The 24,365-nt window shown below is 46.1% G+C and overlaps 2 protein-coding genes across 2 annotated transcripts in view; both read left to right on the forward strand.

Moving 5' to 3' along the window:
- Positions 1 to 142: 142 nt before the first annotated feature.
- On the forward strand, positions 143 to 20,064 carry ZNF646 (zinc finger protein 646). The gene is made up of 2 exons (XM_058180273.1): positions 143 to 237; positions 12,176 to 20,064. The coding sequence occupies exon 2, from the start codon at positions 12,292 to 12,294 to the stop codon at positions 17,164 to 17,166; it is 4,875 nt and encodes a 1,624-aa protein (XP_058036256.1). The 5' UTR covers positions 143 to 237; positions 12,176 to 12,291; the 3' UTR covers positions 17,167 to 20,064.
- Positions 2,099 to 24,365, forward strand: part of VKORC1 (vitamin K epoxide reductase complex subunit 1) — an 88,289-nt gene continuing 66,022 nt past the window's right edge. The window contains exon 1 of the mRNA XM_058180275.1: positions 2,099 to 3,067. The gene's annotated coding sequence lies outside the window, so the exon portion shown is untranslated. The remainder of the gene's footprint in view (positions 3,068 to 24,365) is intronic.

A 24,365-nucleotide genomic window follows, 5' to 3' on the forward strand; every position in this document is an offset into this window, starting at 1 on the left:
CAAAGGCATCGGCTGCCTTTGAGACGAAGGGAGGCGCTCTGGATGCCCGTCTCGTTGGATTAGAAGAGGATTTTGGGGGGAGGGGGGATATGAAAGAGGGAAGGGGAGGGGGGGGGGGCGTTGCCAGGCACAAAAGGAAGTCGTTCCCCCCTCCGGAGGGAAGCGGGCAGGCGTTGCACCACGCGGAAGAGTGGCGAAGCCGCTCCGGGGAACCTTTTGCAGGGTGCACCAGACCTGGTGAGATGGGGGTGGGAGGGGGGGGGTATATGGTATTTCCAAATACGCTGATCTTTATTAGCTACTTTGGGTAATGAAAGGAAATAAGGAAGCTTTGGGGAGCCCTCCATTTTCCAAAGAGGCAGGTTTGCCTTGTGCTTCCTGGAAGCCCAAAGGCCTTCTCTCCTCTTGGCTTGAGGGAGGAGAACTGGGCACTTCCGGCAACAGGGAGGCGGCTGGACTCTACCTTCTTCCCAGGGTGTCTCAAAGGTGCTTTTCCCCCCCAAAAAAGGCAACTGGACTGGTGTTTTTTTTTCCCTTTGAGAAAGAAGAAGAAGAAGAAAAAAACGTTTTATTTCTCATCCAAGAAACTTCATCGGTTGATGGATTGGTTGATCAACCGATGAAGTTTCGTGGATGAGAAACGAAACGTTTTTTTCTTCTTCCTCAAAGGGAAAAAAAAACATTCCAGTTGCTTTTCGGGGGGAAAAAGCAGCTTTGAGACAATTATGCGTGACTGAGAATTTCCACCGACATCTTCCCAAGGTGATTTCTTTTCCTTTTTCCGACTTCCCTCTCGTTCCGAGATTTCCGCGTGGCCTCCCATCCCAAATGCTAAGTTGCCAAACCTATCTGCGGTGATCGAAATGTGTGGCACGGGAAGAAATCCTAGAAGACACGAGTGAGAATCTGAGCCAATTCTGACAGGCTAGAGAAGAAAGCGACACTGGATCTTTTCACCTACAATAGAACCAGCTGCTTTCACGAGCTTTGCTTTGCTTTTGTTGCTGCTGTTCCTTTTCACAGCAACAAGAAATGAATGGCGCCCGTGGGTGGGGGTTCCCTGGGATACATTTCGACTCGGGAGTAGATCTGATCTTTCGTCAAGGAGAGAGAGAAAATGTGACTGTAAAGCACTATAGAGATGCTTTACAGTCCAGTCCAGGTCCCAAAGGTGCTTTTTTCCAAGAGGCAACTGGACTTTCTGGTTTTTCTTTGAAGACCTTTCGCTTCTCATCCAAGAAGTTTTTTCAGCTCTGACTGGATGGTGGGGTGGGGAATGATGAGAAACGAAACGTTTTCATAGAAAAAGCAGAAAGTGCAATTGCCTCTTGAAAACGCACCTTTGGGACAACCATGACCTGGATGAATGAGAATATCCATAGACTAGGGGTCTCCAACTTTGGCAATTTAAAACCTGGCCGACTTCAACTCCCAGAATTCCTCAGCCCTCAAAGCTGGTTGGGGAATTCTGGGAGTTGAAGTCCGCCGGGCTTCAAGTAGCCAAGGTTGGAGACCCCTGCCATAGACACTCCAGACAAAGTCTTATATGTTTGTGACACTTCAGTAGAGGCGATCCTTTTAAAAAAATAAAAAATAAAAAACCAAATATGCACACGGGACTTCTGAGAACGTTGACGCGCTTCCATTGTTCAATATTCTCTTTTAAGTGTAGATTTTTTTCAGCGCCGCTCTACCCTTTGGAATCTCTATGGCGAAATCGCTAGCACGGCGTTGGGAGATCGGACTACTCGTTCCATCTCAGATCGGAAACAGGACAATAGAGCGGTCCACCTAGAGATAGACACTCTAGAACCCTTCATGTTCGTTTCGACACTTCCTTTCTAACGAAACGGCTGTATCCGCCAACCCCCTCACCCCGCGATGATTTTCCTCATAGGCCTCTCTAGAGGATAATGGGAGATTCGTAGATGTTCAACCCCAAATATACTTATAAACATATAAATATATATGATACCGGGGCGGGTGGTGAGGGGGGGGATTGTTTTCCAAAGAACGCTTTGGCTACCATAGAGAAAAAGCGGCACCGGAAGTCTATTCCGTCTAACGAGGCAGGGGGAACGCTTTGAAGGGGTGCGCATTTCCTGTTTCCTAGCAACAAAAGGAAGTATTTGTTGTTGCCCTCTCCTGCGGGACTCCTACCAGTAAATCCCGGGGTGTCGAGGTCGGGAGGCGTTGCGGGGCCGCTCAGCCCGGCGTGCGGGACCCCGTCCTAGGGAACGGCGGGGCTTCCGAGGGGGCCCGGAGAATTTTGGCCTCGTCCGTTTGGTTCCCCTCGGCCCGATCCGTCCGTTGCTCGCCGAACGGGAGGCGAAGAGCTCGGAGGGGTTTCTCTTCGCGGGAAATGGTGGGTCGTCGTGAGGCCTCTCTTCTACCTCAGGGCGGGACCCGTCGCGGACTGTGAACTCCGCCTGGAGCCTCCCGGGGAAACGAGGGACCGGGACCCTCGCGCCTCCTGAATCCGAATCTCAGGGTTTTCAGCCCCGCTCGTAGCTGCTGATCGCGCCCGCCTCCTCCTCCTCCGACGCCGGATGCCTTAGGAAGCCTGGAATTACCTGCTGGCTGCTGCTGCTGCCGCCCTACTTGAACGGGATGCTTCCCGCTGGGATGTCCTGAAATGCACTGGATCCTGTGGTGGAGGTCCAGCTCCTCTCACTCTTTTCTCTCTCCCAGCACTCAGGGTCTCCCCCACGTGTCTTCTCGTCCTCCTCCTCCTCCTTCTTCAGCCTCTGGGGCGGAGGCTTCTTCCTGGATAACCTCCTGCTCCGAAGATGGGGCTGTGAAGGCCCGCCTGGGTCCTGAAGGAGGTCGCCTTGAATGCCTTTTGGTTCTTGAGAAAGGCAGCGCAGCTTGAAACTCGGCCCCAGAAAACCGAAAAATCAACTTAACGCTGCTCATTGCCCGACGTGTTTTGTGCAGTGTTTTAATGTACAATTAATATGTCCGGCTCTGAGCCGTATTCCCTGTTTTGGGAGGAAGGTCGTTTGTGTCGGTGGCTCCTGATAAATGAATGTTGTGCTGATCTGGGGGATTCAGAATGATCTGACAGGTGAGGAAACAACGTGTTTGTGTCCGTGCGTGCATTCATTCACTTGTATTCGATGCGTAATTCTTCCAGACTGGTTGCCATCCGAATGTTTTAAATTGCAAAGAACTCCCACCATTTTGCATGGTGATGGGCATTACAGGCCCAACCATCTGGAGCTGGGTCCAGAGTAATCTTAATAAAACCTTTGTGCACTCTAGCTCTGTTTATTATAAAACCCACGCTTTTTGTTGTTGTTATTGAATGAAAAAAATTCAGCTTAAAGTACTTCTGTACTTCCTGGATCTCTCCTTGTGCCTTGTGACTAGAATAAAATAATTGGGCAGGAGAGTTCTGTTATTGAACAGAACAAAAATAAAAGAATGACATCTGGTGAAATCATACTCTGGGAACTGAGATGCTTAGTTTATTAGACCTACCTAAAGACCTTGTTCCTTAGAAGGAGGTATAAAACTAGCATTTTGTTCTGCATCAGAAAATCCTAGATTTCTGACCTATAGTCTCAGACCTAAATTACTTTCCTATCCCTTTCAAAACACAATTCTCAGTCTTTCTGTTCTTAGAGAACGGGAATTATTCCAATGTGCTGTGTAAGGCATCCAATTGGAGAAGGGTACTCTCAGGGTTGAAATGCTCCCAGTTTGGACCAGATCGCCAGTTCCGGTAGCAATGCAGGTGGTTCGGAGAACCGGTAGCAAAAATCCCTGCCCCCACCCCGCCCAGCTGAGCTGCGCGATCATCAGAGGGTTTTTTTTACTTTTAAAAGCATTTTTTCTTCAGCCAAAAAATTGCTTTTAAAAGAAAAACAAGCCTCTGATGATCGCGCGGCTCATCTGGGATCATCAGAGGCTTTTAAAAGCATTTTTACAATCTCTTCAGCCGAAGAAGTTGTAGAAAAAATGCTTTTAAAAGTAAAAAAAAAAAAGTTGGCTACGCCCACCCACTCACATTCCCCCCCACCCCCACCAAGCCACGCCGACAGAACCGGTAGTAACAAATTTTACATTTCACCCTGGGTATCCTATGTCAATGCAATAAAAACCAGTTCTAACGCATCCCACCCACAAAGTTGAGAATTTCATAATTTGCGGTCACTTGGTTTAGTGTTGCTTAATTGTGTCCCCTCTTCTTACCTGGGTTTTAAGTCCCAGAAGCTGAAGGTTGTTGATTTAGGTTTTAAAAAGCCAGTGTGGTTCACTTAGTACATTTGTTCTCAGAACAGCTTTTATTTTAGGCAGCAGCTAACACTTACGTATGTTTGTTATAAAACCTTTCCCATCTTATCAAATTAATGCCTAAAAGAAGCAAACAACACTCATGTAATAAGAGCTCCCCCCTCTCCCGCAAAATAACCTGAGCCATAACCATTGCTATATTTTTGGTCACTGCTTTCATAATACAGTTATGTGGTAAGAACCAAAGAGTGAATAATCAATATTCTAATACCTCTCACAACCAGTCAGATAGTTCCAGGAAGTCTACAACCAGGACATAACAACATTTCCTCTCATGTCCTGAAGTGACCCTTTTCTAAGAAGCCGTCATTCAGGGATTATTCTGGTTTTCGTGACTGATAATGTTTATGATGGCTCCTTTCCTGATTTGATACTGGCTGGTTCCTCCAGGAAGATATTGCAAAAGAGGGAGGTGGGAAAATTAGAGCACATACATGTATACATACATACATGTAGCAGTCTTCTTCATAGAGGTGCCCTTCTGAGGGGGAAAATACAGCAGGTTGTCAATTTATAGTAGTTTATTTAATGACCGAAGTTAACTACGACACTGAAAAAAGTGAGCTAGGGCCATTTTTCACATGGCCGTTGCAACTTTTCCTGGTCATGTGATCAAAATCTGGTTACTTGGCAACTGGCTCATATTTATGACAATTACAATGTCCCGGAATCATGTGGTCACTCTGTGACCTTCTGACAAGCAAAGTCAATAGGGAAGCCAGATTCACTTAACAATCGGGTTACTAATTTAACAAGTGCAGCGATTTACTTAGCAACTGCGGCAAGAAAGGTTGTAAAAAGGGGCAGCATTCACTTAACAACTGTCTCGCCTAGCAGCAGAAATTTTGTGGTCTGTTGTGGTTGTAAGTTGAGGACCACCTGTGGTAGTAAATTCGTGACGAAGAGTCACACGGTCCCAACATATTGTGTAAACTGAACTACTATGGCTTGAAAACTGTGGATTGAGGTTTATTGTGGTGGGTGGCAGTATTCAGTGAATCCTGGTTAGCACGGCTAGCCAGAGAAAACCAAGACAACCACTCCAACATCAATGCCAGGAGCCTGAGCTTTTCCCACTTATGGGAACCCCAAAAATTGCTTAGAGCTTGAAGTTGACAGAAGAAGTCTGAAAACACCTTTGCAGACAAGCCAACCTTTATTAAAAGGCATGAGCTTTCATGAGCTCCACTTGGAATAACAGATTAACAGAGTTGGAAGGGGCCTTGTAGGTCATCTAGTCCAAGCAGGTAGGGTAGGAATAGGGTAGGATAGGAGAGGGATAGAGTAGGAGAGGGATAGAGTAGGGTAGAGGTAGGGTAGCAGAAGAGTAGAATAAGGTAAGGTAGGGTAGGAGAGGGAGAGGGAGAGGGTTGGGTAAGGTAAGGTGTCCAGATTCCCTGAAAGTATCTTCTCCAAGTTCTACAAGGGGATGCTTCCTGCATGATTCTCCACTTGAAATGATTATTTAGTAATGGTGTCCAAGAAGAAATCAAAACACAAAGGAATAACCTTCAACAAAAGTCTGGCAGAATGAGTAAAACAGTTCTCAGCAACATATATATATATATGGAATATTTAGTCCAACCCACTGCCCAGGCAGAAGACCCTACACCATTTCTGACAGATGGCAATCCAGTCTCTTCTTGAAAGCCTCCAATGATGAAGCTCCCACACCTTGTAAAGGCAAGCTGTTCCGTTGGTTGATTGTTCTCACTGTCAGAAAATTTCTCCTTGTTTCTAGGTTGAATCTCTCCTTGGTCAGTGTCTGTCCATTATTCCTTGTCGGGCCTTCAGGTGTTTTGGAAAATAGGTTGACCCTCTCCTTTCTGTGACAACTGCTGAGATATTGGAACACTGCTATCATGTCTATCATATCATGTTTTAGCCTTCAGTCCCCTAATCATCTTGGTTGCTCTTTTCTGCCTTCTTTCTAAAGTCTCAACATCTTTTTTTATAGTGTGGTGACCAAAACTGGATGTAGTACTCTAGGTGTCATCTTATTAAGGCTTTATAGAGTGGTATTAGGACCTTACTTGCTTTAGCTTCACTGGGAATTGCTACACTTAGGTTTTAAACTGGGATGAGGAAGAGAGAGGAAAGCTGGTTGAATATGTAGATGCAACTTAGTGATGATGGGTTTCAAGTACCTTATCTCTTAATGATCGTCATGGCATAAAAAAACCATTTTGTGTGTGTAGAGATGGGCTGAAACTATTTGCTTTATGTGAGTTCAGCAATTCTTCCCTCAATTTCCAAAACAGTCAGTGCTGTAAGACAGTGGTCCCCAATCTTTCCGGCTGAGTGGCCCGTGGGATGGAGGGGAAGATGGTTCTGTGCAAGTGGTAGGTATGTACACATGAGTGTACATTCTATTTTTGTGAGTGGAAGCGCGTGCAAAGGGAGCACGTGCAAAGGGAGCTCGAGCACCTGCAATCACACAGAGCTTTACGTGCATCTATGTGCTTGTTGCTCACAAAATGAGTTGCATGCACTTCTGTGCTCGGCCACCGTTTGCGTGGATTGGTTTTGAATGAGCCACGGCCCAGTAACAGGCTGAAGCCAGGTGGTTGGGGACCACTGCTGTAAGGTATACGGGGTGATCATGATGCAGTTCACAAAAGCTTATGCATTTTAGTATTGTCCCATCGGGGACTAGTCTTCTAGACCAGGAGTGCCGCATCAGGATTGTATTTGGCCTCGGTGGGGGATGTGGCCAGGGGGGCATTGCCAGTTCTACATCCATTTTTGGCCTCGATTACCTCCTGCAGTCTCTGCCACTAAAAATAGAACTCGGCTGGCCCACACACAGCACCCCAAGCTCCGTTTTCGCTGGCAGAGGCACCGCGAGCCAGTCCTTTGCTGCTTCCAGGGCACGGCCCGTGGGCCAGATCTAAGCATCCCGCGGGCCAGATCTGACTTGCGGACCTTGAGTTTGACACCCCTGCTCTAGACCAGGGGTCTGTGACCTTAAACACTCAAAGAGCCATCTGGACCCGTTGTTGTGTCTTCGGCTCCCGAGCCTGGCCTCCTGGCAGAGAGTGACTCAGAGCGTGAGGGGGAAGAGCCGACAGGGCTTCCCTCTGCAGGACCTTCCTCTCTGACTCCGCTCCAGGTCCCAGAGGCAGGCCAGGTGGAGGAGATGACGAGGCCTTTTTCTCCTGCACCTTCCCCCTCTCAGGCAACGCCTCAAGACTCAGCTGCCGACAATCAGTCCTGGTTAAATCCCTCACAGGGTATAAAAGCAGGAGGAGCTGCTCTATAGCTTCTTGTGATGGACAAAAACTGATTCTTGGAAACTTTGACTGCAATATTTCGATACTAAGAATTTGGTTTCTGGATTTCTGTTTATTTCTGAACTCTTGGTTGCTCCAGCAACGACCTGCAGCTATGCTAGCTTCTGAGGAGATAAGAGAATTTGGCAGGCAATCGCAGGTTCGTTGCCAGAACTGATATCTGTCGTAGGAATAAATTGCTGGCAGATATAGTCAGCTCGCATGTCTTCTTGGTTGTGCAGGGGGACAGAACACCCGTTTCCCACAGAAAAGAAACCACCAGGAGCCACAAAACCCTTCCCATGCCTGACTATTTCTTGAGCAGCCAGAAATCTAGCATATGTAGTTGAATTAAACGTTCTGTTTTCTTCCGAAACTTTTCTTGGATTTATCTATGGCTGGCCTACTGGGGGTTAAAAAGCTCAATAAATTGTGTGCCGGCCGGTGTCACACATTGGCGGTTGTGATGCGTATTTTGAGTGACAGGGAGCCGCAACAGAGGAATGAGAGAGCAGGGGTGAAATGCTCCCAGTTTGGACCGGATCATCTGATCCAGTAGCGATGGCAACAGCTGGTTCTGAGAACTGGTAGCAAAAATCCCTGCCCCACCCCACCCCCATGCCCAGCCCCATGCCCATGCCCAAAAGTAAAAAAAAAGCCTCTGATGATCGCGTGGCTCAGCTGGGATCGTCAGAATCTTTTAAAAGCATTTTTTCTACAACCTCTAAAGAGGTTGTAGAAAAAAATGCTTTTAAAAGTAAAAAAAAAGTTGGCCACACCCACCCAGTCACATTACCCCCCCCTCCCCACCAAGCCACATCCACAGAACCAGTAGTAACGAATTTTACATTTCACCACTGTGAAAGAGCCACATGTGGCTCCAGAGCCGCGGGTTGCTGCTGAGCCCTGCTCTAGACTGCTTGATCACTATGTTTTTTCTGCTGTCTTCCTGTTCCTTTTCCCCCTTTGGAGGATTGGAGCATGTCAGGGTATGAAAGAGTTAAGAGCTGTAATCTGAGTTGTAAGCAGAGTCAGCCGGAAGCTGGTGTTACAGAATGAGGCAGCAGAAGGCAGAAGCTGCCTATATAAAGGAAGCCATTAGAGGGCATTCCCTCCCTCCTCAGAAGCTTCTTCAAGCCTTCTACTCTTGTATGATAATTTATGTTATCTCCGTGTATCTGCAGCAGAAAAGGTATTTAACTACATATATGTTTGTATAGTTCTGTCGTGTCCCACTCCTCCGCTGACGGCCGAGTCAGGGAAATCCGAATCAGGCATGCCTCTGCAGCTCTGCCAAAGTCCTAGCAAAGTTCTCAAGGCAGGCAGGAGACCAGAAAGTGACTTCAGCAAGATAAGGTAGACTTTGCCTGACTCAGAGAATGCCAGAAAGCAGATCCTTTATATAGGCCATGGGGTGTGGCTCCATGACTCAGCACTTATCCAGGCCTGCCCCTCCCTTCCTTCTGTTGCCGCCGCCTATCAATTCTCCTGAAGCGAGGGTCACTCCAGTCTGCAGCTGTTGGTAATTGACCTTCCTCAGGCTCACATGCTGTGGGGGAGGGGGAGGGGTCTAGTTGCTCCGTTTGCCTGGGCATGGAGCCAGAGCTGGGGGCTGGAGGCACTTCTTCCTCCTTGGCCTGTCTGGGCATGGAGCCAGGGCTGGGGCCGGGAGGCATGCTAGGACATTCCTCAGCGTTCGGAAGCAGATAAGATGGGCCCGGCTGCAGGGAAAGCGGACGAGGCACAACAAGTTCACTGTAGATAAAACCACTGTTAACTAAGAAAGGCTCTGTGTGCTTTGTACTCTTATAGCTCCTGGGCAGTGGTGGGATTCTTCACTTCGGGAGAACCGGTTGTTAACTTCTTGAGCAGTTTGGTGAACTGGTGGTTGGAAGAAATCATTAGGGCAGAGAACCGGTTGTTAAATTATTTGACTCCCACCACTGCTCCTGGGTTTATCACAGAATACTAGTTACGTTGCCTAAACGCTAACAGAGCATTTTGGTGCATACCCTCATTAAAGTTTCGCCCCTATTTAAAAACAAACAAACATGTAATCCTCTTCTTGCAACCACAATTGAGTCCAAAATTTCTGTTGCTAAGTTAAATGAGTTCTGCCTCATTTTACGATCTTTCTTGCCACAGTTGTTAAGCAGATCACTGCGGTTGTTAAGTTAGTAGGTGAATCTGGCTTCCCCATTGACTCTGCTTATCCGAAGGTCGCAAAAGGTGATCGCATGACCTCAGGACACTGCAACCGTCATAAATCTGAGTGTCCAGATTTTGATTATACGACCATAGGGATACTGACAATGGTCATAAGTGTGAAAGATGGTCCTAGGTCCGTTTTTTTTTTAGCACCGTTGTAACTTTGAACAGCCTCTAACCAAACTGGGTTGTAAGTCGAGGACTCCCTGTATAGGTCTTGAGGTCAGCTGATGTAATGTTTTTAGGCACGAAGGTGGAAGTCTGTGAGTTAGACATGAAGTCAATGCAGTGACTTCCTCTCAGACCTACGAAGAGAGCACCAAGAAAACTCTCCTGAAAAACAATTGTCAAAAAAACTTCAGGGACGGGCCCAAGCACTCAGCAGAAGCCAAGACTGACTTGAAGCAGGAAAAAAAAACATTAATGAAGCAGGAAAAAAAAAGAAACAGATCTCTTCCTTTTAATGGTTCCTTTTGGTGAAGCTGCATCCTTGGTTGCATGTTGCACGCAGGCTTGCAGGTGTTACTAATGTTGGTTCAGACCTTTCAGATGGTGCAAAAGAGAAGACTAAAGGGATTTTTAAACACTAGTGAAGTGGCAAAAATATATAAATAGGGGAAGAAATCAGAAAAAAAAATCCAGTTAAGAAACTGCCTCTGAAGGAATCTTGAGCTAAATAAAAAGCTATCCATAATTAACATCTGCATCTTGGCAGAGTTTTTTCTTAATTAAAGAGATGTAACAGATGGGCAGTATGCTGGCTGGCTTTGAATATAGGGGGCAGGGGGGACAGGAAATGACCCAGTGTAAGAAAGACACTTGAGTTAAAAATATGAAATAAATGGAACAACAAAAGGAGTGGAGGGGGGGAACTCCACAATTACCTCATCAAGCTCTAAACTTCAACTCCCAGAATTCCCCAGCCAGCATGCTTACTCGGGAATTCTGGGAATTGAAATCCACACATCTTAAGGTGGCCCAGGTTGAGAAACACTGCTCTAGAAAGCCTTAATCTCCCCCTGTCAACTAATAAAATTAAGAGTCACTAAATGAACTGTGGCATATAGTGGTGGCCTATAGTGACAGCAGTTTGATGCTTACCCAGCCCACCGGCTGCCAATTCCTCTCAGAAAATTAGGCATCCTTTACTGAAAAAGGACTCCCATCTCTGTTAAATACTGTAAGATACTGATAAGATACCCAAGTTTTTTCATTTCCTCTCTGATTACCAGTTGTATGATTTCCTATTACAGGTAGTCCTTGCCTTACAATAGTTCATTTAGTGAACATTCGAAGTTACAGTGCCACTGGAAAAAAAGTGACTGATGACCATTTTTCACAGTTATGACCGTTGCACATGATTTACATTTGGATGCATGACAACTGGTTCATATTTATGATGATTGCAGTGTCCCAGGGTCATGTGATCCTCTTTTGTGACCTTCTGATATGCAAAGTCAGTGCAGAAGCCAGATTTACTTAACAACCATGTTACTAATTTTAAAACTGCAGTGATTCACTTAACAAATGTGGCAAGAAAAGTCGTAAAATGGGGCAAAACCAGGGGTGAAATGCTCCCAGTTCGGACCGGATCACGCGATCCGGTAGCGATTGGGGCAGGTAGTTCGGAGAACTGGTAGCAAAAATCCCTGTCCCCTCCCCCAATGCCCACGCCTCGCTGTTCCTCTTCTCTCAGTAGTGATATAGCTGCAAACGGCCTTAAATGACTGTCGCGGCACTTCAAAGGGCCGCACTACAGCTGATCAGCGCTGTAGGCAGCTAGTAGACCAGTGCCTCTATTTTTAAAGAAGGTAGACTGGTGCCTCCCAAGTTTTGTATAGTTTATTATTTTTATTACTTATTATTATTAACCATGCCCATCCAGTCACCTGACCATCAAGCCACACCCACCAATTAAGCCACGCCCACAGGACCGGTAGGGAAAATTTTCAGATTTCACCCCTGGGCAAAACTCACTTAACAAATTTTTCACTTAGCATCATAAATTCTGGGGTCAATTGTGGTCGTAAGTTGAGAACTACCTGTATACCATAGCGCCCCCTCCCTTTTTTTAAGGCAAAAGTTTGACATGAAACTTGAACTGAAATTCTGTACAAAAAATCAAAAAACCCACTCAGTCTCGACTCTGCACCAGTGTTTCTCAATCTTAGCAACTTTTAAGTTTTGTGGATTTCACTTCCCAGCATTTCCTAGCCAGCGTGCTGAGTGGGAAATTCTGGGAGTTGAAGTCCATATACCTTAAATCTACCAAAGTTGAGTACCGCTGCTGTATGCAAAGATGTGATTTGTGGCATTTGATTTATTTCTTGGTTCCAGGGATGCTGACTCTGATCACAGTGATTCCTCCTCATTACTGTCCCTCTTTCTCTCTGCAGGTCTTGGAATAGTTGGGTGAGAAGAGGGGACCTGAAGCTCTTCAATGAGAGAGCCAAATACCCACGGCTCCCTCTTTAAAGAGAGCCAGGATTAAGAAGGACATTGGACGTGAGCAATGGCTGAGGGCGACGCTGCTCTGAGCAGTGAGCCGTCTGTAGGTCAAGAGGAACGGCCCTACAAATGCAAGCAGTGCCCGCGGAGCTACCGTCACGCTGGCAGCCTGGTGAATCACCGCCGTACCCACGAGGTAGGCCTTTTCCGCTGCCTGGTGTGCCACAAAAACTTCTCCAATCCCATGTCTTTGAAGAGTCACCTGCGCACTCATACGGAAGAGAAGCGTCACAAATGTCCAGACTGTGGCAGAAGCTTCCGAGTTTCATCCCAGCTTCCAAGCCACCACTGCCCAGCTCAGGCCATCCAGGAGCAGGAGGAAGAAGGCCAAAGGGATGGGAGTTACAGCTTCCAAAAGGGCCAGAGCCCATCTTCTCTGGATGTTGACTCCCGTTCTGGGATGGAAGGCAGCAGCAGGAGTCTGTTGTCCAATCCGGAGAAGTACATTGCTGAATCGGTGGCGCCAGCTGACTTTTCTCAGCAGGAGTTTCCAATCAAGAAGGAACAGGAGAATCAGGATCTGCTCCCAGGGCACAGGGAGGGCAGAGAGGAGCCTGGGCTGCTGGCTGCACTGGAGGACGATCGCCGCTACAAATGCAACCAGTGTGACAAGGCTTACAAACATGCCGGCAGCTTGACCAATCACAAGCAGAGCCACACGCTGGGGTTCTATCAGTGTGGCATGTGCTACAAGGAGTTCTCCAACCTCATGGCCCTCCGAAGCCACACCCGTCTCCACTCGGAGTATCGGCCCTATAAGTGCCGCTTTTGCCACAAAGCCTTCCGGTTGCCCTCGGAGCTGCTGAGCCACCAGAAAGCCCACAGCCAGGAAGAGAGCAAGTCCGCAGACCCATCAGTCTGGGAGGATTTGGAACACAACGTTTGGGAGGAGGACTCCATAGAAACATCAGCAAAGTTGGACATCTATCAACCGCCTCCCATGGGCACAGGCTTCGGGGAGAGGGTGCCCTGCAGCCTGAAAGATACCTCCAAGGCCGGTGGTGGAGAACGCTGTAATCCGGATGGAGAGCTGTGTGTCCGCTGTGGCGGGACCTTCGCCAATGAGGAGGAATTGAAGGAACACAGTTGCCTTTACCCAAAGGAGGCAGATGAAGAAGAAGAGGCTGAGGGCAGCAGCCCTTCCCAAGCAGCCCCCAGCTCCAGCGAAGCTTGGGGAGCCCGTCTGAAAAGTGAGGAAGCCTTTCCCATGTCTGAAGAGCGTCCTTTCCGCTGCGGGGACTGTGGGAGGACATACCGCCATGCAGGGAGCCTCATTAACCACCGGAAGAGCCACCAGATTGGGGTGTATAGTTGTACCGTCTGTTCAAAACAGTTGTACAATTTGGCCGCCTTGAAGAACCACTTGCGGGTACACCTCAGGTCGAAGCTGAACTCCTCGGCCCCAGAAGACGCCTCTCAGCACCCGTCTGGGATCCTGGACCCACCAAAAGCGCAGGACTGCCCTGACCATTGCCCAACCCGGCCCTCGGATGCCTGGAAAGGACCAGCCATCTGTCCCAAGGAAGAGGAAGAAAGGACTCTCGGGGAGGAAGAGCGACCCTACCGGTGCGAAGACTGCGGGCGGAGTTATCGCCACCGCGGCAGTCTGGTGAACCATCGCCACACTCATCAGACAGGAATCTTTCAGTGTTCCATCTGCCCCAAGCAATATTCCAACCTCATGGCACTCCGGAACCATGTCCGTGTGCATTTGCGGGCCGCGCGCATGCTGGGCAGAGAATTAAGGGACAGCTTGACCTGCACTAATTGTGGAGAGAGTTTTGAGGAGGCCGAATTCCAGCTTCATCAGCTGCACCATCTGCCCTGCACAGAGGACATTGAGGCGGCCGAGGTACCTAGGCTTGGAGTCCTTCACTGTCAGGAAGCAGATCTTCTTCAGACTATTAAACAGGATGTAGAAGCCCTGGAGAATGGGGCAACAGTGGCTGAGGACATCCTCCCTGCCTCGGAGATGTGTCATGTTTGTCACCAGTGCGGGTTGGCCTTTTCTACAGTGGCTAGCCTGCAGACTCACGCCCTGCAACACATCAGTGGGCAGGAGCGTTTGGAAGGGGTGGCGGAAGGAACTGACCCACTTGTCCCCATCCAGCGTGCCTACGAGTGCGAGCTGTGTGGCAAGTCATATCGGCATTCGGGAAGCCTAATCAATCATAAGCAGACACACCAGACGGGCGACTTCAGCTGTTCGCTTTGCAGCAAACACTTCCAAAACATGGCCTCCCTTAAAAGCCACTTGCGTGGCCATCAGAGGCCCAGGAGAGCGCTGTCTGAGACACTGAAGACTGACATGAAGACTGACACTGAAGCTAGCGCTGCCATGCCTATGATTTTATCTTCAGCAGAAGAGCTGAGAGATAGTTGCAGCATTCAGGAAAAAGATGCCACAGCCAATGACTGGCAGTTGCAGTCACAAGCGTCTTCCCCATTGCCTGACAATCCTGAAGACCTTCTCTATCTCTGTGAGCAATGTGGGCTGGGCTTTGACCAGGCCAAGAACTTGATTGACCACCAACAGACCCATCAAGCTGGCATCTTCCAATGCTCTCTCTGCCCTAAAGAGTATCCCACCCTCCTCGCTCTAAAACACCATTTCCATGGGCACGCCAAGGCCACAACATCCAGCCAGGACAACCCCAAAGACCACGCTGAGGAGCAGCCATTCCTCTGCAGCCTCTGCGGCATGATCTTCCCCAGCGAAGAGAGCCTTCAGCATCACCACAGCCTCTTGCATGAGGAGGCCGAAGGCCGGAGTGACAGTTTGGATGTGCTGAAAAGGGAAACCGAAGAGCAGCTGGATGGTGGAGGGGATCCAGAGGAGGACCAGCTCCTCTCCCACATCTGTGGTTATTGCGGACAGACATTTGACGATATGGCCAGCTTGGAAGAGCACAGCAATGGGCATCTGGAAGAGAAAGTGGCGGCCTTGGCCGATACTTCTATCCAGCTCTGGCGAGCTCCACGCATGGAGGATGACCTGCCCCCTGGACCCCCACCTTTGGTGGAAGCACCTCCGCTTGCTGATGACCTGCTGGACAGCCGGCCTTATGCCTGTGGACAGTGTGGCAAGACCTATCGTCACGGTGGCAGCTTAGTCAATCACAAAAAGATCCACCTGATTGGCGATTACCAGTGCAGCATCTGTTGTCGGCAGTACTGTAACTTGTCCGCCTATAGGAATCACCTTCGAAACCACCCGAGATGCAAGTTGAACGGCAGCATCCCCCAACTCCGACAATCGGTCCTTGCTGCAGAAAGGGAGCTGCCTTGTGCTTACAAGAAGCTGAAGGATGAGCCATGTTGGGCTTCCCAAAATGGAGAAGCTTCTGCGAGCAATTCTTTCCTTGTCTCTCCTATAGGAAAAATAAAAGTGGAACAAGGAGAAGAGTTGAGCTCAGGCCTGTCGGAGACCAGAGAAGCTCAGGAATGTGATGTTCCTGGAGAGGGGAATGAGAAGGAGGAGGCCCACCAAGCAATACAGGAAATGGAGACAATAAAGAAAGAGGAAGAAGGAGCAGGAGAGGAGAAGGGCCCTCAGGCGGAAGAGGAAGACTCTCTCTCAGAACGCCCCTTCCAGTGTGATGTTTGTGAACGCAGCTACAAGCACGCCGGCAGCCTCATCAACCACAAACAGACCCATAAGACAGGCCTCTTTCACTGCAGCATTTGCCAGAAGCAGTTCTACAACCTAATGGCCCTCAAAAACCACAACCGCACCCACTTTGAAACCAAACGCTACCGATGTGCCGAGTGCCCCAAGGCATTCCGGCTCCAGAAGCAACTGGTCAGCCACCAGCGCGTGCATTGGGACAGCAGGCCAGAGCCTGCTTTCCACTCGGACCAGAGGTCCCTTCGGGCCAAGCGAGCTGGCAAGGCAGAGACGTTTCCGCTCCTTCCAGTCCCCGCTAAGCAGCTTCCAGATACCGAAGAGCGTCCGTACAGCTGCAGGCAGTGCGGGCGCTCATATCGCCACGCAGGCAGCTTGCTCAACCACCAGAAGAGCCACAAGGTCGGGCACTTCACCTGTGCCTTGTGCACCAAGGCTTACCCCAACCTCATGTCCCTGAAGAACCACCAGCGCATCCATTACGAAGTGAAACGCCACCAGTGTCCCGACTGCGGCAAAGCCTTCAAGTGGCAACGGCAGCTGCAGAGGCACCAGCGCCGACCCCACCCTTGCAGCAAGGTCATGCCAGGGCAAGAGCCCGAAAGAACTAGAGTGGATTGCGAGAGGGATCAGGGGAACAACCCCGGAGAGGCACTTGTTGGGACTTTGCAGAGCCCGCCTCACCCCAAACGCTTACGCAACCATGCCTCCCAAAAGAACCACAGTCGCGTGCATGCAAAGAAATATTTGGAGTGCTCTGATTGCGGCAAAGCTTACCGGGCTTCCAGGGGCCTGATGCAGCACCTGAGAAGACATCAAGCTGAGGAAAGAGGGGACAGTCCTAAAGGCAAGCTGCTGGATGACCAGCCTTACAAGTGTCATAGCTGTGAGCGGACATACCGCCATCCTGGTAGTCTGCTAAATCACAAGAAGGCCCATGCAACTGGCCTCTACCACTGCCCCACTTGCCAGAGGAACTTCTACAACCTTCTGGCTCTCAAGAACCACCTTCACATCCACACGGACAAGAGACTCCACCGATGCCCTCATTGTGGCAAGGCCTTCCGGACGGCCAAGCGGTTGGCTGCTCACACCAAGCTCCACGGCAGGTCGAAGGAAGAAGAGACCTTCTCCTGCCCCGTCTGCTCGAAGAGGTTCTTCCACCACCTTACTTTCCAGCAGCACCAGTTGTTGCACGCCAAGGTTGATGGGCACCATGCCCTTGAGGGTGGTATCACAGGGGAAGGGAACTGAGGGCTTGTTAGCACACGTGGGGAGATGCATCTAGGATTGTATGGCAGGGAGATCCAATTACAGGGAAATGGTCGAGGTTTGGGTGGGAAGCTGGCTTCATAGGAACAACGGTCCACGCATCGGGGGTGGGGGAAGGTTAAACCTGGTCGTGGATGGGAGATAAGACAAGGAAAATTGGCTCCATGATTCCCCAGCTTTTCTTCTTTTCTTTTCTTTTCTTTTCTTTTCTTTTCTTTTCTTTTCTTTTCTTTTCTTTTCGAACATAGATCAGAAAAACCGAGCTGGGATAGCTGGGAAGAGAACAGGCAAGGTGGGGCGGTGGTGGGTTTTCTCCTCTTAACGGAATGTTACGTTGAGCACATAACATAAAGCATCTCTGTGGCATCTCTTGGAAACATGTTCCATCTTTTCTGTCTTGGATCCTTTTTGGGAAACTGACTCAGAACACCTTTGGGACTTTCAGAGGACTGTGCATCGACATTCTCCTATTTGCATTTCTGAACTGTTTTCTATCCTTTTGGGATGTCAGATGAGTAGCTAACTCCATGTTTAAGCTGCATATAAGTATTTAAATTGCTGGGTTTTTTTTAATTAATGGCAAAAGTACTGTCTTATAGAAAAAGCAAGAATGCTGGGGGTGGGTCTCGGTGTCGTTCCTGAACAAAGACTTAAAGAAGAAGACAATAATCCTCGGTGTGGAGTAATCTTTTCTTTAAAAAAAAAATTCTACCTCCTTCACTAAAATACGTACACGTTTCCTTGGTATGCAAGGAAACATAAAAAAGCAGTTTAATAGGTTTCGATCGCTTTGAAAACGGATTCTGAAATGCTCACTAAAAGGTACTAGGGTTTATGTGGAAGGTTTTCTAAAGAAACTTGATTGAAAGTTTTAGGTTTATGTGGGTAAGCAAGCTCTCCTTGGCAGAACCTCTGCTGGCTGTGTTTTATCAGAATAGGTCTTGAGCAGAAAAAATAATTGGGGATTTTGTAAATGAGTCATTGAGAAAAATAATTTACCTCCTGAAATTATTGGGACTTCTTATAGGTGTATCTCTTGGGAGGAACATTCCATTTTCCTAGCCCCCCCCCATTTGATCTCCCCCTTATATCCCTCAGATGGGTTGGCCCACCACCCCTACCACCATATTGACTGAGAATGATGGGTGCTGCCGTCAAGTGCATCTGGAAGAAGCTAGTTTTGAGAACGCTCACCATCTTTTGGACACAGAAACCAGATCTCTCTGGTTGTCTGTATTTTCAGAAGAAGACATGGGGTGCCCAGCCTGAAGGGGAAGGGACAGCGATGCACACAGATCACTTTGTGATCCAGACTCCCCCTTAGGGGGATTCTCATGGCCAGACTTGATCTCACGTTCTTCATTTCTCTTTACGCCAAACTAGATTAGGTTCAGAGAGGCATCTGGGGCACTTTTTAATTTGAAGAAAACTTTCAAGGCACTCAACTTTCTGAGCTCTGCCGCATCCAGATGGCGTTTGGTTCTGCCAGTATTTTGAGGCAGCATGGAAGGCACTTAATTTATCTTTGATTTCTCTTCAATTGCCACTTTGCCTTTAAGATGCCGGGCCTGGGGGGCGGGGGGGGAGTGTTTCCCAACATAAAATAATATTGTTAGTATAAACATAATAATTGGGATTTTAGCTGGTGTAGAAAGCTAATTAATCTTGTTCTTCATGAGATTTGCACAGGGTTTGGCACAGATGGTATCGGGCCTCCTTTCTTCCCCTGATGTTTGTTTGTATTTCTTTTTAGAAGAAAACCTTTCTGTTAATGGCGGTATTTATTCTCCTATCCAGTCTGGACCTGAATTCCCCCGAGAAAGAGGCACCGAGCCTGACCTCGCACAATATGAAACAATGCTCTTTATTTCTTCCCATGTCATTTCTCAACAGGCAAGACTAACAATGCTAAGCAGCTGCGAGGGTGGCTCAGGATAATAGGCCTGGCAGTCCAACACTGGAAAGACGACAGAGCAGGAAGGGAATATTTGTCATGAGAGAAATCTCAGTTTGAGAGAACTACTGGAGGACTGCTTTGATCCCTTCATTCTGTTTTGCCCAGAGCGCTTGGATCCCTTTAGGGTTTAGGGTTGATCTGGATGCAGATCAGATGGCAGAGAAGGGATTCTAACCCCTGGGGGACTTTTCTCTACAGCTTGGAAAACAAAGAAAAGAACCAGGTTAGATGGGCTTGTTTTTCAAACACAGTGAGATTTTTATTTTTATTTTGAGACCAGCCAGAATGGAGATGTCTTGAAATGAAGCATCCCCAATGTACTTTCCCTGTTCTGCAAGGCACAGCCAGAGATTATTGGAGATGCATCTAAGAGCTGTCACTCTCATAATCCCTAGAATTTGTAAATGGTTTATAGTGATCAGCTTTTAGACTACAGGGATGCGGTGGGTGGGATTATAAAAACATTTTTAAAAAATTAAACAATTGACCATCACCAGGCTATCTTCTTCTGTTTTGGGGTTGGCACGGGTACCTGTTTCACTACTGCTCTGAGGCCAGCCCCCAGTTTTGTTCTCATTCAGGTAGAATTTGGTTCAGTGAAAGAATAAATGTTTTTAAGTAGGTAAGAGCTCTTCATTTGTGATTAAATTTTATAGAATTTCTAACATAGGTGGGTAATATTTTTCATAGGGCGTGGGAGGGACATGTGTTGGTTTATTTCACCAGCTGAAATCTGTTGTTTTTTTTTTTCTTCTGCCTTCAATGTTTATCCTTAACGATGCCCAATAACTCCAGAATGTTGACGATCAACTCCTGTATATGCTGCTGTTTTGGATAACTGACATTTTAGCTCTGGTTCAGAAAAAAAAAAGAAAGAAACCTCACAAAAGGAAAATAAATTTTGAGTTTCGTACGTTTTCAAACGCTTCCCCTCCTCCTTAAATGCAGGCACGGAATACGATTCAGGACTTTATTTGATGTCATTAGATTTGAAAGCTCCTGGCCGGGTGGGCAGTGTATGTGTGTGTGTGTGTGTGTGTGTGTGTGTGTGTGTGTGTGTGAGTGAGTGAGTGAAGAAAGGCAGAACCAAGAAGACATTTTCAAACATATTTTACTGTTCTGACATGTTCTCAAACCAATAGCTGCCACTCCCCTCATAGAGAACAGGAGACAACTGATACTCTACTCCCCAGCCTTCCCAAATCAAGACCTTCTGGATGGGCTGGACTATAGTTCCTATCATCCCCAGCCAACAGACTGTCTGGCAGGAACTGGTGCTCTAGTTCAGGTTACCAAGCAAGAAAAGGCTATTTTTCCCTGATTAGACGAAGACTTGTCCTATGTTTAGTGGCCTGAGAATTTCTTTCGAAAGCTATCTGGTGCCCCCTGGTGCCCAGACCTGAACTATGAAGCACCTCAATGGCAAATAAATTGTTTTTAATTTTTTTAAATAAAAGTGCTTTCTCTGCTATTATGAATATGGGGAGGGGGCGGTCAAATTATTTTTAGGTAAGCCAGCTGAGGTCTTCAGCAAAGCAGCGGACAGATCATTTAGTTCGATCTCGCGAAGCAGTAAATCTACCCTTGGGTGAATCCAAGGCCTATCCAAGCTGCTCATGGCCATTGCTGGCATTAGACTTCCTTTATGTCGTCTGTGCTTACTCAAGTCCACAGAAAGTCCACTGCAGCTTCCCATTTTGGGGTGTTTTTTTCCCAACACTTGGGCCCCCATCCGAGTAAGGTAGTGTTTCTGAAGCCTTATGAAATCAGTGGGATCCATGATGGTTGGGTGGATGGGTGGATAGATAAGAGAGAGAGATGATTACAGATGATAGATACTGGTAGAGATAGATAGATAGATAGATAGATACATACATACATACATACCAAAGTGGCGGGTGAGCACCTGAAGCTTGCACATGCACAGGATTCAGGTTGCACACATGAAACCATTCCCCAAAGTTGTCACCACCAGTCCTCTAAACAAAAAAAGGTTGGGGATCCCTGCATTAACGGATCCAGATCAGGGATGAAATATAAAATGTGTTACTACCGGTTCTGTGGGCGTGGGTGGGTGGGTGGGTAATGTGACTGGGTGGGCGTGGCCAACTTTTTTTTTTAATTTTTAAAAGCATTTTTTCAGCTGAAGAACTTTTAAAAGTTTTAAAAACTTTTTAAAGTTTTTTTAAAAAACCGCTGATGATCGCGCAGCTCAGCTGGGCATGGGGGGGAATAGGGAGTTTTGCTACCGGTTCTCTGAACCAGCTGCCGCCATCACTACCAGATCGGGCGATCTGGTCCAAATAGGGAGCATTTCACCTCTGATCCAGATGGCAGTTACGTTTTCTCATGGAATACATAAAATGATTACAACAACCCAGGCTTAAGAAATGCTCTAGTAAAAAAAATAAAATATAAATAAATGTTTTAAGCCCTGACCTAATTAGCGATTAGGGAGGGAGGGCAGCTCAATTCTAGCCCCAGGTGGTTTCATAATTAAAAGCCTGTCTGTGAAATGAGTAGCAAATAGGCACCACATTGAGTACCCAAGAACCTGTGATGGATTTTGTGAATCGTCAATCTGTATCCAAGCTGGGATGGCCTTTTCTTCCCAGGAACAGCAGCAGGAGGGGTGTTCCCAGATAGGGATTCAAGAAGACTTAACATGGCATCACAATTGCTCCCTTTCCCCCAAACATTTACTATGCAAGCAAAAAAGACCAGGCTTTGATCTCATGGTTGTGGCCGCCATCTTAATACTTCTTACACAAATACATATCCTGGATACACACACACACACACACTGAAGAGGATGGTGGTTCAGATGTGATCCCAAAGCTTCTGAGCGACAACATGGTAATGATTTCCAGAGTTCCTCAAAAGTTTCTTTAGCAGCGACTTTTAAGGAGGGCTTTGATCCAAGCGATGGCTTTTCCAGTGCTTGTTTTCAAAGGCGTTTTAAGATTAAATTTTCTGAAGAGCAAAAGCTCAAATCTGTTCAGATTCTGGCAAGTTTGAACTTTGCGCCAAATTGTCAGGGGTCTCCAACCTTAGTAACTTTTAAGATTTGTGGACTTCAATTCCCAGAGTTTTGCTGGCTAATGAACTCTGGGAGTTGAAGTCCACAAGCCTTAAAGTTACTAAGGTTGGAGACCCCTGGCCTAGATAAATGTGCAAATCTTCCCTTCTGTTAACAGGGGCCTTCTGTGACTGTAAGCTTATTTTGAAAGGTCCATAAAAAGAGAAATTGTCTTTTTTTAAAAAGTTTTTTATTTTTTATTTTAATTACAAAGATAAACATTCCATCTTTCCTTATGCAGCGTGTCGTCTGGGTACAAACATCTCTGTGCTACATCATTTCTTATTTGTCAACATCTTTCACCTTCACCTTCACATTTCTCTAAGATTAATATTATAATACATTAAACATTTAAACATTATAAAACTCTCCATTTTTTAGTATTTTCTAGTAATAATATCATATTAGTTAAATATCATTATTCTCTTCATACACATACTAACAATTTTCATCTTATTTATATATATCTCTTAATATATTTTCTATTTATTCTTTAGTCTTCGTCATTTCCAAACTCCATTTTTAACCATTGATAAAATACTTCCCATATCATAAAATACCAACCATTGATAAAATACTTCCCATATCATATCATATTCAGTTTGTTCTTTTTCCTTAATTGCTAATGTTAATCTGTTCATTTCTGCACATTCTAATATTTTCCTTATCATCTTTTTTTCAATGGGAATCTCTCCACTTTTCCAATGTTACGCAAATACAATTCTAGCTGTGGTTAATACATGAATAATTAAATATATATTCTCTTTATTATAAATTTCAGGCAAAATTCCTAGCAGAAATATTTCTGGTTTCAACTCAATATGTTGTTGTATCATCTCTTCCAACCATTTCTTAATTATTGTCCAATTCTTCTTTGCTTCTTCACATGTCCATCATGTATGATAGTAAGATCCAGGTATTTGGTGACATTTCCAACATTTAGCTGATTTATCTTTAAACATCTTTGTCAGTCTTGCCGGTGGTAAATGCCATCTGTAAAACATCTTATACAAATTCTCTTTATATGTAGTTGACATCATTAATTTATAATCCCTATCCCACAATTTCTGCCATTTATCTAATTCTATCGTATAACCAAAGTTTTTCACCCATACTACCATTGTCTCTTTTACTTGTTCCTCTTCCAATTTGATACCCAATAAGTAATTATACAGTTTCTTTATTAACCTTTCTTCTGTTCCTGTGAAGATTTTCTCTAACTCCGTTAATTCTTTGTAAAAACCCTGCAATTTAACATCTTTCTCATATCTAGACTGTATCTGCACATGTAAATAACACGTTATATTGATCCCTTGCTCACTCATTTCTTCTTTCATTTTAAGTCCCCCTTCTTCATTTCCAAACTCCATTTTTAACCATTGATAAAATACTTCCATATCATAAAATACCAACCATTGATAAAATACTTCCATATCATATAATATTCAGTTTGTTCTTTTCCTTAATTCTAATGTTAATCTGTTCATTTCTGCACATTTTAATATTTTCCTAATCACCTTCTCATCAATGGAAATCTCTTCAATTTTCCAGTGTTGTGCAAATACGATTCTAGCTGCAGTTAATACATGAATAATTAAATATGCATTCTCTTTATTATAAATTTCGAGTAAAATCCTTAGCAGAAATACTTCTGGTTTCAACTCAATAAATTATTGTATCATCTCCTCCAACCATTTCTTAATTATTGTCCAATTCTTCTTTGCTTCTTCACATATCCACCACATATGATAGTAAGATCCAGGTATCTGGTGGCACTTCCAATATTTAGCTGATTTATCTTTAAACAACTTTGCCAACCTTGCTGATGCAAGGTGCCATCTATAAAATACAAATTCTCTTTATATGCAGTTGACATCGTTCATTTATAATTCATGTCCCACAATTTATCTAATACTATCGTATAACAAAATTTTTCGCCCATGCTATCATTCTCTCCTTTACTTTTTCCTCTTCCAACTTTATACCAAATAAGTAACTGTACCATTTCTTTATCAATCTTTCTTCTGCTTCTGTTAAGATTTTATCTCTGTTAGTTCTTTGTAAAAACTCTGTAATTTGGCATCTTTATCATATATAGAATGCATCTGCACTTGTGAATACCATGTTATATTGAACCCTTGCTCA

Source organism: Ahaetulla prasina, chromosome 4 (assembly GCF_028640845.1).
Source record: "Ahaetulla prasina isolate Xishuangbanna chromosome 4, ASM2864084v1, whole genome shotgun sequence".
In the NCBI taxonomy this organism is placed as follows: domain Eukaryota; kingdom Metazoa; phylum Chordata; class Lepidosauria; order Squamata; family Colubridae; genus Ahaetulla; species Ahaetulla prasina.